This window comes from Taudactylus pleione, unplaced genomic scaffold (genome assembly GCF_031769625.1).
Source record: "Taudactylus pleione unplaced genomic scaffold, aTauple2 ptg000004l, whole genome shotgun sequence".
Taxonomy (NCBI): domain Eukaryota; kingdom Metazoa; phylum Chordata; class Amphibia; order Anura; family Myobatrachidae; genus Taudactylus; species Taudactylus pleione.
In genome coordinates this window covers 5,404,053-5,420,411 of record NW_028284407.1, presented here as the reverse complement: position 1 = coordinate 5,420,411, position 16,359 = coordinate 5,404,053, and the positions used below count along the sequence as shown (strand labels likewise).

The window sequence follows — 16,359 nt, the reverse complement described above, 5'->3', positions numbered from 1 at the left end:
TCTGACCACCCCCCTTACCTCCCCCAAATGCTGACTAACCGTCACTCACTGTGCGATGGATTCCTATGTGCGTCTGTAATCACAGTGTGATCGCAGCACCTTATAAGCATGCGCGATGGCAAACAATTGCTCGATCGGCATACAGAATTGCCTTTGCTTTCATCTCTGAATCAGGCCCTAAGATGGGTGTGAATGCCAGTAGAAGGAAAATAACCATAGAAAAGTCCTTAGGACATTTGGACCATCTTAATTAGAACTTTTCCTTTCATTATTATTATTATCCTTTATTTATATGGCGCCACAAGGGTTCCGCAGCGCCTTACAAAGTACATAAGCAAATGAGTAAACAAGAAAACAGTTATTAACAGCACCAAACAATGCAGGACAAGGACATGGTTTATACACTTTGCTGCATTAGTGTTTGTAACATTTGAATAAGCAGCAGGGCATAAGCAACTAAGTTTTAGGTGCCGTTGGGAGGGAGCTAGGCGTAGGGGTAAGGGTTAGCGTTAGGGAACTTACCTGTTAGTGTCGGGTTTGTGACTGTCGGGAGAACGCTGTCGGTATTCAATTTCTAACAGCTGGCATCCTGACAGCCGGGATCCCATTCCTAACCCATTTCAGAGTGCATGTAGAAATAAAGTCATTTTTGGGATTAGAAAAAGCCGCTATTACCATTTACTGATATTGGAGACACCAGTACTAGGAAATTTACATTAATTAAACCCGTCTTCATTGTCTAAACCAGGGGTGGGTAACCTTTTTTCTGCCGAGGGCCATTTTGAATTTTTTTGATATATACAGTCAGGTGCATAAATATTGGGACATTGACAGAATTTTCATATTTTGGCCTCTATTCACCACCACAATGGCTTTGAAATGAAACAAACAAGATGTGATTTAACTGCAGACTTTCAGATTTAATTTGAGGGTAATTACATCCAAATCAGGTGAACGGTGTACAGTGGCGGACTGGGCCGGGGGGCAGGGTGCCATCTGCCCCCCGGGCCGGTACAATTGTGCAGCACTTGGGCCGCTGCTGCACTACTGTCGCGTGTGGGGGATAGGGGTTTTCCGGTCCAGTCATCGGACGAGTACCGATGACTGGACTGTAGTATGTTCTTTGATCCTCCTCCACACAGCCGCCGCTGTGGAGGAGCTACTGTGGGGTCGCGAGTGGACTGGGAAGGGATAGCAGCGCTGGACCTACCTGGGTGGGCTGCCTGAGACATAGTGACATGGCCTCCCCGTGTGTTTGAGAGACTAAAGCCATGCTTGCCATTGTGCTGAAAGCTGCTGACAGGTAAGCAGCAGCTCTCAGCACAGTGCTTCACCAGGCTGGCACTCATATATATATATATATAATACAGTGTATGTATGTGTGTATATATATATATATACATATTTATATATGTGTATGTATATACATATAATACAGTGTATGGATATATATAATATACAGTCAGGTCCATAAATATTGGGACATTGACAGAATTTTCATATTGTGGCCTCTATTCACCACAACAATGGCTTTGAAATGAAACAAACAAGATGTGCTTTAACTGCAGACTTTCAGATTTAATTTGAGGGTAATTACATCCAAATCGGGTGAACGGTGTAGGAATTACAACGGTTTCTGTATGTGCCTCCCACTTTTTAAGGAGCCAAAAGTAATGGGACTATCAACTCCAAAGCTATTTCATGGACAGGTGTGGGCTATTCCCTCGTTATTACATTATCAATTAAGCAGGTAAAAGGTCTGGAGTTGATTCTAGGTGTGAGATTTGCATTTGGAATCAGTTGCTGTCAACTCTCAATATGAGATCCAAAGAGCTGTCAGTGAAGCAAGCCATCATTAGGCTGAAAAATGAAAACAAACCCATCAGAGAGATAGCAAAAACATTAGGTGTGGCCAAATCAACTGTTTGGAACATTCTTAAAAAGAAAGAATGCACCGGAGAGCTCAGCAACACTAAAAGACCTGGAAGACCACGGAAAACAACTGTGGTGGATGACAAAAGAATTATTTCCCTGGTGAAGAAAAACCCCTTCACAACAGTTGGCCAAATCAAGAACACTCTCCAGGAGGTAGATGTATATGTGTCAAAGTCAACAATCAAGAGAAGACTTCACAAGAGTAAATATAGAGGGTTCACCACAAGATGCAAACCATTGGTGAGCCACAAAAACAGGAAGACCAGATTAGAGTTTGCCAAACAACATCTAAAAAAGCCATTACAGTTCTGGAACAACATCCTATTTACAGATGAGACAAAGATCAACTTGTACCAGAGTGATGGGAAGAGAAGAGAAGGAAAGGAACTGCTCATGATCCAAAACATAACACCTCATCAGTGAAGCATGGTGGTGGTAGTGTCATGGCGTGGGCATGTATGGCTGCCAATGGAACTGGTTCCCTTGTATTTATTGATGATGTGACTGCTGACAAAAGTAGCAGAATGAATTCTGAAGTGTTTCGGGCAATATTATATGCTCATATTCAGTCAAATGCTTCAGAACTGATTGGACAGCGCTTCACAGTGCAGGACAATGACCCGAAGCATACTGCAAAAGCAAACAAAGAGTTTTTTAAGGCTAAAAAGTGGAATGTTATTCAATGGCCATGTCAATCCCCTGACCTGAATCCAATTGAGCATGCATTTCACTTGATGAAGAGAAAACTGAAGGGAAAATGCCCCAAGAACAAGCAGGAACTGAAGACATTTGCAGTAGAGGCCTGGCAGAGCATCACCAGGGATGAAACCCAGCGTCTAGTGATGTCTATGCGTTCCAGACTTCAGGCTGTAATTGCCTGCAAAGGATTGGCAACAAAGTATTAAAAAGTGAAAGTTAGATTTAGGATTGTTTAGTTTGTCCCATTACTTTTGGCCCCTTAAAAAGTGGGAGGCACATATAGAAACCGTTGTAATTACTACACCGTTCACCTGATTTGGATGTAATTACCCTCAAATCTGAAAGTCTGCAGTTAAAGCACATCTTGTTTGTTTCATTTCAAAGCCATTGTGGTGGTGAATAGAGGCCAAAATATGAAAATTCTGTCAATGTCCTATTATTTATGCACCTGACTGTATATAACATTATTAGCGGGCCGGTGCAGGCCACGCCCCCTCCACGTGACATCACACGGGGGTGGGGCCACAATCTCCAGTGATTACAGCAATGCCCAGAGCATCTTGAGGAGCTGTAAGAGCAGCGCTGTGACCGTATGAAGCTCCCTAAGGATGCTCCAGGTAGCACTGCTGCATAGATTCTGGCTGCAGGTTGCCATTCTAGGCACCCTGGTAGCCAGATGAGGCTAGCAGAAAAATCTCAGAGGGCCAGACCAAATGATTCCGAGGGCTTTATACGGCCCCCGGGCCTGAGGTTCCCCATCCCTGTTCAAAACCTTATAATGTGTTCATTTTCCCGTAGGTGGACGAATTTTTACAGAATTTGATTAGTTTTGACAAAGAACATATTCCAGATACAACAGTCAAGGCTTTAAAAGATGAATATCTGAAGGATCCGGAGTTCAACCCGGAATTTGTACGTACAAAGTCGTCCGCGGCGGCAGGCCTGTGCGCTTGGGTTACCAATATCATTAAATTCCATGAGGTAAAATGGCGAACAAGTAGATAACACTATTTACTTGAACAATTATGAACATCGTAGTTGCTGTCATGTTTACTTTGTGCTAATTAATTGTTAGCTAATTATCTTCTAACCTCTCTAGAGAACTACTTAGCATTGTCACATTCTCAATAGTCATTGACAGATACATATTAATATGTTGTTCAGCTCCTTGTATAAAATGAGAAATATACTCAGCACTGCATTTATCATGACTTTTTCCATAAAGAGGATGTATACAGATGTGTCCTCTTACAGCAAATAGAGCCACGCATGGCATGAGGGTACGCGCACTGTGGGCCTGATTCAGAGCCGGACGCTCTGACAAGAGCGCTCGCTCTGAATCAGGGCCCTCCTACCTAAAATTGGAGCGGCCTCCTGGCCGCTCGCATGGCTGTGGGTGACCACCCACAGCTTATGCGAGCGGCCAAAAAGATGGTTGCGATGGTCAAGACCATCGCGACCATCGGGCTTGCGACGAGACCCTGTGGTAGGGTCTCACTGCCGCAAGCCCAAGAGTGCTTTTGGCTCTATCAGTGCCAAAAGCACTCCCACTGACATCACTAGTGATGTCAGTGGGGCCGGCCCCAGATGGTAGGCGTTCCCATGGGAACGCCTCCGTCTGGGCAGCAACGCCCCCGGCACGCCCACCAAAGGGGGCCTGCTGTCAATCAACATCGACAGCACGACCCCTTTGGTGCGAGACCCATAGCGACGGCTTGGCCGTCGCTATTCGGGTCTCGCGCATGCGCACGACGGAGCTCCCTCCGTCGTGCGCATGCGCACTAGGGCACCATCGACTCGCTTGCGAGCGGGTCAGAATCAGGCCCTGTGTTCGCACCCGCGACTCCATTGATTTGCATGGTGCGAACGCATTGCACGGCAATGTATCGTGGCACACTCTGCTAATCGCATGGCGCAATGCGTGCGCACGTTTGCAACACGATTGGCAAGGATGCAAGAGGACACATCTGTATTCCTCGGTGATTGAAATTGTTTAACCCAATACAGTTGGTCAAGTGAGTTGGTAGCATAATGTGTGCTCACATCCATTCATGTGGCGCCCTCTTCAGGCAGGTATGCTCCACAGCGGCTGACCCTTTTGGTCGATTACAGTTAAGAATGTGATTCAGAAGATGGTGTCCGTTTCTTGATACGGATCACTACCCCTGTCTTTTCTTCCTACTGATATTAAGACGATTTGCAAAACATGTATTTATTTATGTGCTTTTATGGATGAAAACCAGATAAATGTATTGCTTTCTCTGTAGCACAAGACTTTCCTATGCCCTAAAATATATGACCAGTGGATGGACAGCTCTGCTGGCTAAATGCTAGATTTGATTCCCTGCAGACAAGTGTGTTAAAATAATTTAAGAATGTAATTTATTTCCACCATATTGAAGCAGAGAAAGAATAACTTGCGTACAAATCATTTTATTAACTAAGTAATATGTCTCAAAACAGGGGATGAAGTAAATGGCAGATGAAAACTTCCATCAGTCCTGTGCAATGCTTAAACCATTGGTTCTCAAACTCAGGGGGCGATTCAGACCCGGACGCTAAGCCGCGATCACTTGCATCCAAAAGGGGCAGGGTATGGAAATTCCGCAATCACGCTGTCTGGTGTAAGGACGCCCTCTATGTCTTAAGAGTGCGACGGCAGAGTGAGCAAACGCCGGTATAAAGACGCCCACTTTTCTTACTTAGCACACGTCATCTCCAGGAAATGTGTGATTAATCAAAACCATCGAGAGCCATCGGAGCAGCATGCAGCGCTTGAGGTAGACCCTACTCCACCACAAGCACTGCGATCACTGCAGACTGAAATACAACCAAGTGACGTGTACGATGACGCTTCCATGCTAATTATGCACACCCATAAAACTCAGTTTTGACACCGACACGCCTGCATTCGCAGCACCACTCCCCCGTTCACAAGCACCTTCCCATTACCACCCACAAACGGCGCTATCTGTCACTCAAAGTAGTGCTCAGTCTTTGTGCTACGAGCACACGATTCCCTGGCAGCTTATCTGGCAGATATCTGTCCAATCTGGCTGGTTGGAATGAAAACCTGGTAATGTATGGGAGCAAATGGTCTTAAACACTGGAAAACAAAAAACAATTGTTCAAATGGGCTAAATTCGTGTGTTTTAACCAATTTGTCTGAATTACCAATTTGGTCTGTTTTCCAGTGTTTGTGAGCAAATGGTCGATTGTCATTTGCTCCCATACATTACCAAGTTTTCATTCCAACCAGCCAGATTGGACAGATATCTGACAGATAATTGTATAGTGTAAGCCCAGCATAAGTAATGAATACACCTGTTTACCTGCTAGGTGACCTGTAAATGTGAACTGTTTGGAGTCCTGAGGACTGAGTTTGAGAACCACTGGCTTTAACCATGGACACTCACTTCATGTACTTTTTATATGACATATCCACTCTAACACTCATAAATATTTAATATCAATTTTGATGACAATACACAATAAGCCCCCTCAGCAAGTGTAACAATAGATACAGCGCCAAGTGGCATATCCAATTGGGAACAAATCTTTAAAAAATCTCATGCCAGAGGATTTTTATGCTGGTGCGAGACTTTTGGTATACAACAGGGTGCAAGATTTTAAATATTTGGGGGGCACAAGATTTTTTTTGAGCACCTTCAGACCAAGTCCAGTTTTTCCTAGAACCCCTTTCACATCGGAATGCTGGGTCGCACCAAACCTGACTGGGATCAGATTGGCGGCCAGACCCGGCACTAATGCCAAGTCAATGAAGTCACCACCATCACGTGCTGAGCCGGTGCTTGGAGATGAGATCATCTCCCAGCACCAGCTCTTCCTATACAGTGAACGGGACCCAGGTCGCATCGACCCGGGTTACCCATACACACTGCACCAAGAGCCGGGTTGAACACGTGTTCAACTCTTCTCGTGAGTAGCGTTGAAATGCCAGGTCACTTGACACAGCTTATTTCAACCTGGCCTTTTCACACTGCACAGTAACCCAGGTTGCTGCCCGTTCACGTCCACTAACCTGGGTTATTGCTGGTATTGTGAAAGGGGTATAAGACACCACCCCTAATGACTAACTAAGCAATTGGACATTTCCAATTAGCTTTATTAATCCAATAATTAAATGTTATAATTAGAGATGTGCGGTTCGATTTCACTGGAATGTTTGGTTCTCATAAACGGCATCATATTGGCTACCCGGCTCTCACATGTTTTGGATAGCCAATAAGATAAGTCCAAACTCATCCGAACTTACGCTAATTTGGCGATAAGAACTGAATAAAACCGAGCCTGCACATCTCTAGTCATAATTGGTTGCTAAAACCAATAATGACTTAAAATTACCCCAAAATCAACTTTTTTGTTGATGCATGTGCCCAAAATTTCATGAAATAAATTATTTAAAAAATATATATATATATACATATAAATATATATATATATATATATATATATATATATATATTGCTTTGCTTTTTATGACTTTTTGGCCTACAATTACCCCAAAATTGCCTTTTTTTCTGCTTTTTTTTAATTATTCTTTTATTTGAAACTAAACAAAAAGTTTTTAGTGGCCTAAAATGACCCCATATAGCATCCTTTTTTCTATTATTTTTTGCAATTTTTTTTTCGTTTCATTCGTATGTAATTATACGAAAAAAGTTAATTTTTTATAATTTCTTATATTTTTATTGGTTTCGATTTCCCCATTTGTTCTAATTTTTGCACGGGTATTTTTTTCTAAAAAAATTAATTTATGTACACTTTAATAAAGAAAATTGTCACTATTTATGCGAAATAGCACTCAAGTATTTTTCACTAAAGCTCTGAAACATCTCCCTAACTTAATTTTATCTCTTGTTAAGCTAATTGCACAAGTGAATTTGATTGGAAAAGGACTGGGCCACTTATGGCTCTGGGATCTAGGCAACCACCATAAACTCCTTTATTATAAGCCATGGGGCTACCAATTCTGAAATGAAAAAAATGAAAAAAAAAAACCCAGCACATACATGTGACCTTATTTTGGGCAAATAAAATTAAAGAGTTACATGATGATATCCCCTCTTATTCCTTTTGGATTGGGTTCAGCAGGCATCTGAATCATGAAAACATAAGCAATGTATGTGTAAGTTTTCCTACTCAACATGGGAATGGTACTAAGAAAACTGAAACACATGGAAAACATATAGAAGCTTCTACTGGGTATACCCCAGTTTCCCATTCCTTCACACAATTCCAATAAAGTAGAGTATTCCTCCTGTTCCCTCTTAGTTTTATTACTGTGAGATGATGGTGAGAGCTATAGTTCTCTGCCTAGAGTGCAAAACCTGTTTTGGACCCTGATTCTGGATGAAGTTTGAGCCCCCCTCCAATTCATCGACCACATTTGCTGAAGAGCCACAGGAAATAGGGGAGCACACATTATAATATTTTGTAAGATTGCAGTGCTCATGTCATATTTTTTATAATGCAAAATTCCAAAATCATTTCTAAGAGGGTACAAGCCCTGTCTACGGTATATGGGATTGGCTCAGCATTCAGTATGAGTGATTGGTCCCTGGCAGCTTTAACGCTGAGCAGTGACAGCTGGCAGGAGTCCAGTGATGGCACAGAACTATGCTACCATCTATGTGTCACCCTGTCACCCATTGCGGTGGTGGTAATTATGCCACCGGTCTAAGGCAAAGGTGAGACACATTCTTTCTCTTCCTATGTTACAAGCTATTCTTATGCTATAAGCTATCTACTTTCCCAGATTACTTGATGCTTGTGGGAAAGCAAACTTGGGAGTGATACAATGTGTATGATTAAAGGCTTTTTTCACTCTCATATGTCAATCTATTAACACGCTGTTAATTCAAATGTTAGCATGATGTATTTTGTCAGCGCTAGACATTCATCACAGGTGGATGTAAAACCTAGACAAAGGTGTATGTTCTCATTAATTGTGAAAGGCCCTATTCATCTTACTGGAGCGTAATTAATGCTGCTTGAAATCTTTAATTTTTCACTATTTGTCATGATGAATATTTTGTTTTCCCTGTGTTATTTATCAATCTGCTCTCATACCTCCTGGATATTTCAAAAAGATGTATGTAAGTACTGGAGTTTTGTGCAGGAAATGATTGCATGGAGTGTGAAAATGTTATTGCTTCAGATTTTATTTGCCTGTAATATATATATATTTCTTTACAAAATTTCAACTCATATATTTAGTTTTCCAGGCTTTTTCTTACAGGATACATTGGATGGGTTACGTTGTAATATGGAGATTTTAGGGATCTGCACTGTTAAACCAACAGAGATTTGGGGGACCTGAATTGTAAAACCACCAGACATGTAGGGGGCCTGCATTGTAAAACTAACATTTAAGGGACATTTTCTAGTAGCTTCCAGAACAGCATTACATAGGATAGTAGCCATTAGTATGCATTGTGTTAGCCAGTAATGTGCATTGTGTTTTGTTTAGTAGTCATTAGAATACTCTCTGTATTATATGGAGGCCTCTAGAATGGTAACTGTTTTGTGCATTGGTCCCATAAAACGATCTGTATTGTACGCCATCACTAGAATGCTCTCTGTATTGTAATGTGCTCACTAGAATGCTCTTGATAGTGTATATCAGTCACTAAGATTCTCTCTTGTATATCAGTCACTAGGGTACACTCTGTATTGTACAGTATACTGGTCACTAGGATGCACCATATATTGTATATATTAGGTTACCAGTGTGCTCTCTGTATTGTATATTGTAGTGTTCACTCTAGCTCCGGCGGCAGGCAGGACGCCGGAGCTAGAGAGGGCAACGCGCGCCCGAAAAGGGGGCGTGGTCATGAAAAGGGGCGTGTCTATAAGACTCGTCCCCTTTTTGTCATACTTGGGGGCGTGCCCGGCGCTTACGGACATGTCGGGCAGCCCCCAAGCGCAGTAGAAAGGGAGAATAGATGCCGGGCGCATGCGCCCGGCGTCTATTCTCTGGCGGTGACCGGGACACCGCATGTTTCTCCACCCGTGGGACACTGCGTCCCACGGGTGAGAATGGCACCCGCTGGCTGTGAGGGCAGGGCGCTTTTTGCCCTCCTCCTGGAGGGCAGGGTGCTGTTTGCCCTCCAGAAGGAGGGCAGGACGCCGCGCCCCGCTAAAACAGCTTAGCGGGAACGCTAATATTGGTCACCAGTATGCTCGCTATATTGAATATTAGTCAATATTATGCTCCCTGCATTATGATACTCCGTGTATATTATATGGGTTCCTAGGATGCTGTTTATATTACATCAGTCACAAGAATGTTCTCTGTATTTTGTAGAGGTTACTAGAATGTGATCTCTATTTTATAGGGGTTCTTAGAATATTGGTTTTATAGCATATAGGTCAATTGGATAATTTATGTATTATACATGTTACTGGAGTTCTCTCTGAATTGTATATTGGCCACTAGTATGCTCTTTGTATTGTACAGTTTTCTGCTTCTACATTGAATAGTAGCAAGATAGGACTGGTTTGTGTTTTGTATTTGATTATAGTTCTTTTAGATAACCATGTTCTAGATTAATTGACTATAGAATTATTGGATGTCAGGAATGTGCTCACTGAAACCTTGAAATGTACGTGATGCAGGGCCGGCAACAGAAATCTCGGGGCCCGGTACACTGATGTCTCTGGGGGGCCCACCTTCTCACCACCAGCCCCGATCTCGCACCCACACATAACTCCCCTGCATGTGTGATGTGAAGAATGATAATGTTAACTGAAAGATATGCCAGCCTTTAAATAAAGTAAAATTACACTGACTTACCACACTGTCACTGATGATGCAGGCAGGTCTTGATCACAGTGCTGTGGATGCCTCAGGGGTAGGAGGGGGGCTGTCTGCAGCCAGCCATTCTCAGTCCCTCATCACCTTTCTCAAATTCAGCCTCCCATCACCATCCTCAGCCCAGAAGCCCCCATCACCTTCATCTGCCCCAGCCCGTGTCACCTTCTACACCCAGCACCTTCCTCTGCCCCTTTATCTTCCTCCAGCCCTCACCACCTTACTCTGCCCCAAGCCCATGTCACCTTCTGCCCCCAACCCATGTCACCTTCTGCCCCCAACCCCCATAACCTTCCTCTGCCCCCAGCCCATGTGACTTTCTACCACCAGCCCCATCACCTTCCTCTGCCCCCAGCCCCATCACCTTCATCTGCCCCTTCATCTTCCTCTGTCCCCAGCCCCCATCACCTTCTCTGTCCCCAGCCCCCATCACCTTCCTCTGCCCCTAGCCCATGTCACCTTCCTCTGCCCCCATTACCTTCCTCTGTCCTCAGCCCCATCACCTTTCTCTTTCCCCAGCTCATGTCATCTTCTGCCCCCAGACCCTGTCACCTTCCTATGCCCCTTCATCTTCCTTTATCCCCAGCTCCCATCAGCTTCCTATGGCCTCTTCACCATCTTCCGTCCCCAGCACCCATCATCATCCGCTGCCCCAGCCCCTATTTCTCTACCATCCGGGGATCTAACCACTTTCACTTCCATCCCCCTCAACACCGCAGCCTGACTTACGAGCGGCAACGTGACCTATGATGTCACGCTTCCGCGTTGCTCACCTAAAGGTCAGGCCCGGGCGGTGCCGCAGCTGAGCCACCCGGAAGATCCCAGCGCTGCCGGGGCAGGGCTGCAGGGTACTCGAAGCTGGGACTGGGCGGATGCGATGTGTCCCAGCGGCCGCGGCCCGCCAGCTTAAACAGAGACCGCCGTCCGCAGCCCCTTTTGTGCCCGTCCGGTACTCGGGGCCCCTTAGTCCTCCCCTATCGTCGGGCCTGATGTGATGAACTAATATTAGGTAACCAATGTATGGTAGTAACAATCGTAATTATTAAAATTGTAAAAACAATGTACTAGATATTATTATAATCAGGGGGACTATGGTTAATAACAGGGATCAATATCAATGTAATTTGCTCCCATACATTACCAAATTTTTGTTCCAATCAGCCAACTAGTTTGACAGTTGGACAGATAATCCAGCTTTATGGATACAATTATTTTCAAGTACTGAGAGATCAACATTTTAAAACTTACATTTGTGCCACACACATATGGATAACTGTAAGCAATCTGACTGTTTCATGAGAAAAATAATGCATGTGTGCATACCCTAATTTCCCTATGTGTTTTTGCAACCTTCCCTCTGCTTGTGTGACCTTCATTGCTCAATTTAAGAAGTAAGGTGGCGAGTTATTCTGTTTTGCTAGTCCTAATCCTCTACTAATTTATTTTATTTCCCTTTTTGCCCCTGTAATGTCTTTTTGATCCTTTTATATTCATACTGGGGGGACATACCTCTTGTCGACAATTAGAATGTAGACAAGCAGTATGTGGACCCAGGAATGCAGGCACCGTTAGGTCAACAACTCTGAATTGCCACTTAAAGCTTTTTATGCGCGCCGACAGTACAACTCTAAACAAGACGGTCAATCATGCTTACAGGTGTGCTGCTGGCACGCAGACAATCCTGGGTTATGTGCTCTCCGGCACTTGTGCTCACCATCTCAATAACTGCATTTCATTTTCAAAATTAATATTAGTCGTGAGAATTTTTTAAACTGCTATTGTGTAAGAGCACTTTTCTCATTAACTGCAGAAAGTTTTAAAGGAAGTATGAAAGTCATATTTTATTCTAACCAATGAAATTCCTGTGTGAACTGACCTGAACAGCCGAGGAGAGACACCTTCATCCTTCATCCCGTGTTACCGCTCTCCCTCATTCTCAGCTACAGATTTGGAGCTCATAAAGGGCTCTACTTACTACAATCCGCATATTGAATGCAGATTGTAGTGTGACATTATCGACTGAATTCGCATTGCGAATTCAGGCAATATAACAGGGATTTACTCCGCTCTAAGGGGGAGAGCAGAGCCGGGAGTCAGTCCCAGTAATCAGCTGTGTGGTCTAAACAGACTGCAAGCTGATTACTGTAAAAAGAAAAAAGAAAAAAAAATTGTCAAAATTTCTTTTTTACTTACCTGACTCCAGGGACCGGTGATCGGAGCTCCAGGTGATGTCCTCCCTCCGGTCAGCTGGTCTCCCAAAGTGCACTGCGGCCCGGTCAACAGGTGATCGGGTCCCAGTGCAGTATGGGATATCACCTGACCGGAGGCATGCAAGACATCACCGGAGGGCCCGGATCATGCAGGTAAGTGCTATTAAGGGAGGGGGGTCCCGTGGGGTCCGCGATCGTAGGGGGTGGGGCTTAGCACCGGGGGGGTTAGCAGCGGCGGCTGGTCGGCGCATGCGCGGGCACTTTGTCACTGTATCTTTTGCGAAAATACCGTGTCTAGTGTGCAGAGGGGATTCGAAGGGACAGACCTTTCTCGCAAGCTCTGTCCCTGCAAGAGATTTGTAGTAAATCCCTTTGATATTGCCTGAATTCGCAATGCGAATTCAGTCGATAATATCACACTACAATCTGCATTCAATATGCGGATTGTAGTAAATAGAGCGCTATAGGTGATACTAAAATTATCTGAAAAGGGTGTGAAAACACCCTTTTTCACTTTATTTTAGTAAAAATAATGTTAATAAATAAAACCCAAACTCTCTTAGACAATATGTGTAATATTCCCAACCCAGGCTTACCAGTTACTATTGCCCAAATCAGAAAAGCAAAAATATTGGGGATTGTAAAAAGGCTTTAGGTTTCCTAGACTTCGGTCAATGTAAGGGTTCATTCACATGGGCGATTATGCTTCGTGTCAACCTATTAATTATCTAAACAGCAAATGGACAACTGCTTTAAAAATCATGATTTATTCCTATGATAGCCAGAGAGGCTTTCACTGGGAAAAGGAGCCGGGAGCATGTAAACTAGTATAATAATATATATAATATAACATGAACTAGAGATTAGTCATAATAATATTGTTGAGTTTAAATACTTGTACTATGTTCTCATTATTATGATTAATCTGGCAAGGTTCCTACTGACTTGGAAAATTACTATTAATGTGGATAGAGCGGGGTAAAATGAATTTGGTGGCTTTTGAGTACTTTGACACAGACATAAACTCAGGCATTATTTTATAAGTCCAGGTGCCTGATGACGTGATTTGTGGTGGTTTGTGTTATTGTGACCCTGTTCCCTGCTGCTCAGTGGAGCAAATCGCAACAATGAGCAGTGTGGGGGGGATAAAAGGTATGAACAGTAGTAGTTTAAATAATTACTAAGACATAACCTTCATACAAAAAAAACATAGGGGTAGATGTACAAAGCCTTGGAGAGAAAGTGGAAAGAGAGAAAATACCAACCAGTCAGCTCCTAACTGTCACTTTACAGTTTAAAAAATGACAGGAGCTGATTGACTGGTACTTTATCTCTCTCCAAGGCTTTGTACATCTCCCCCATATAGGTTTGGTGACCAGTTTCTGCTGGTCAGCTATTATTTATATACTTGGGGATCCATTTATACAACAATCCCTATTAGCAGTGGTATATTTAATTTAGTATCACAGTGAAACTAACTTACCAATATGCCATAGATATTTAACATAATTTAGTTATGCTTGGGTCGGACTTCTTAGTAATGCGGAGGCCGTCTGCGCATGCGCATTGCACCCAGCGGAGACTCGGCAAGGCTTTGTTGAAGCCGGTAAAGACTTTTGCTGGTTCCCCATTGCCGGTAATAGAGATCATATCTATAGAGGTTGTTAGCGCTAAGCTTACTGCTGTTTATTAAATACTGAATGGATGACATAACCCCATATAGCGAGTGATCACAGGGTTATATCTCTGTGTTGTTTGTTGATATTGTAAAGTTTTAAAAAGGAGACATTTGGTAACTGTACCATCGCTTTAGGTTTACTGTGAAGTGGACTACAAGCGCCAGTCGCTATCTCAAGCCAATACAGACCTGGTCTACGCAGCAGAGAAACTTGGGATCATTAGGAAGAAGCTTGAGGTACGTCTCATCAATATCTAATGTTCTTGTTTTAATAAGTTGTTTGTATTGTTTGTGGATATTTTTATATGTTGAAGTAATTAGATGTCACTTACTTAAGCATAGGGAATAGACCGTTTCATATTTATTGGGTATATATTAAAAGCAGACATCTGACAATTGTTAAAAATTAATAGCTTTTAAAAATGTTTTTTTTTTAAAGTGTTTCTTCTACTATAAAAAGAATTATTGATGAATAACTGCATACACTGCCCGCCTATGTTTGGCTGAGAGGGCTCTGTATTAAGCCTGGTGTACACTGCCCGCCTATGTTTGGCTGAGAGGGCTCTGTATTAAGCCTGGTGCGCACTGTCCGCCTATGTTTGCCTGAAAGGGCTCTGTATTAAGCCTGGTGCACACTGTCTGTCTATATTTGGCTGAGATGGCTCTGTATTAAGCCTGGTGCACACTGTCCACCTATGTTTGGCTGAGAGGGCTCTGTATTAAGCCTGGTGCGCACTGTCCGCCTATGTTTGGCTGATAGGGCTCTGTATTAAGCCTGGTGCACACTGTCTGCCTATGTTTGGCTGAGATGGCTCTGTATTAAGCCTGGTGCACACTGTCCACCTATGTTTGGCTGAGAGGGCTCTGTATTAAGCATGGTGCACACTGTCCACCTATGTGTGGCTGAGAGGGCTCTGTATTAAGCCTGGTGCACACTGTCCGCCTATGTTTGGCTGATAGGGCTCTGTATTAAGCCTGGTGTACACTGTCCGCCTATGTTTGGCTGAGAGGGCTCTGTATTAAGCCTGGTGCACACTGTCCGCCTATGTTTGGCTGAGAGGGCTCTGTATTAAGCCTGGTGCACACTGTCCGCCTATGTTTGGCTGAGAGGGCTCTGTATTAAGCATGGAGCACACTGTCCACCTATGTTTGGCTGAGAGGGCTCTGTATTAAGCCTGGTGCACACTGTCCGCCTATGTTTGGCTGATAGGGCTCTGTATTAAGCATGGTGCACACTGTCCACCTATGTTTGGCTGAGAGGGCTCTGTATTAAGCCTGGTGCACACTGTCCGCCTATGTTTGGCTGAGAGGGCTCTGTATTAAGCCTGGTGCACACTGTGTTGTTCACTTGGCAGATTAGACAAATGCTCCGATGTTCTGAGCGATTATCTGATCAGTGTGTACGAGCTATTTCTAGCTCAGTGTGTACATTCTTCACTGGATCGGGTGGTCGGGCCACTTGAATATGAGACTGCTCATAAGATGCGACCTCCCGATACGACCATTTCCCTGAGTGTTTCAAGCCGTTTATTGGCCAACACTCTCGAATCCGCACTCATATCGGCTGATCGGCCCGATAATTGTACAGGTGCGTAACTAGCTATACAGATGTGCTTTCTAGTCTATTGTAGTGATTCCCAAAGGGCTCATTATCGTTCATTATCACTTAATTCTTACAAAAGCAGTTGAAAATAAAAATTTTCATCTGCTTTTGTAGAAATTAAGTTTTAGAACCATTCATTTCTCTCCCGAAATGGCCCGCTGTTCCCATACACTGGTATGGAGACAGAATTCATCAAGCTTCGAAAATACAATATTTTTGGAGCTTGTCTACGAGAGCATTCGCCATCTTAACAAAATGAATAGAGCTCTTAAACATGATAAACTTGAGGTGTAGGTGCATTTCCATGGATGTCCCTTGCTTTGTGGGGGTCACACAGCTCTTTTCTCCCAACAGAATGGGATGCACTTTCCATGTGCTACTCTGAAGGAAGACAAAT

The 16,359-nt window shown here is 43.6% G+C and overlaps 1 protein-coding gene across 3 annotated transcripts in view; it reads left to right on the top strand.

Moving 5' to 3' along the window:
- Positions 1 to 16,359, top strand: part of LOC148543364 (dynein axonemal heavy chain 11-like) — a 361,950-nt gene that overhangs the window by 181,176 nt on the left and 164,415 nt on the right. For 2 of the 3 annotated variants that reach the window (XM_088472011.1, XM_088472001.1), the window contains exons 25-26: positions 3,433 to 3,615; positions 14,495 to 14,596. In XM_088472011.1, the coding sequence (XP_088328137.1) occupies positions 3,433 to 3,615; positions 14,495 to 14,596 (285 nt within the window). Of the gene's footprint in view, positions 1 to 3,432; positions 3,616 to 11,209; positions 11,481 to 14,494; positions 14,597 to 16,359 lie in introns of those variants that run through there. The other variant, XM_088472021.1, reaches the window with a different exon arrangement.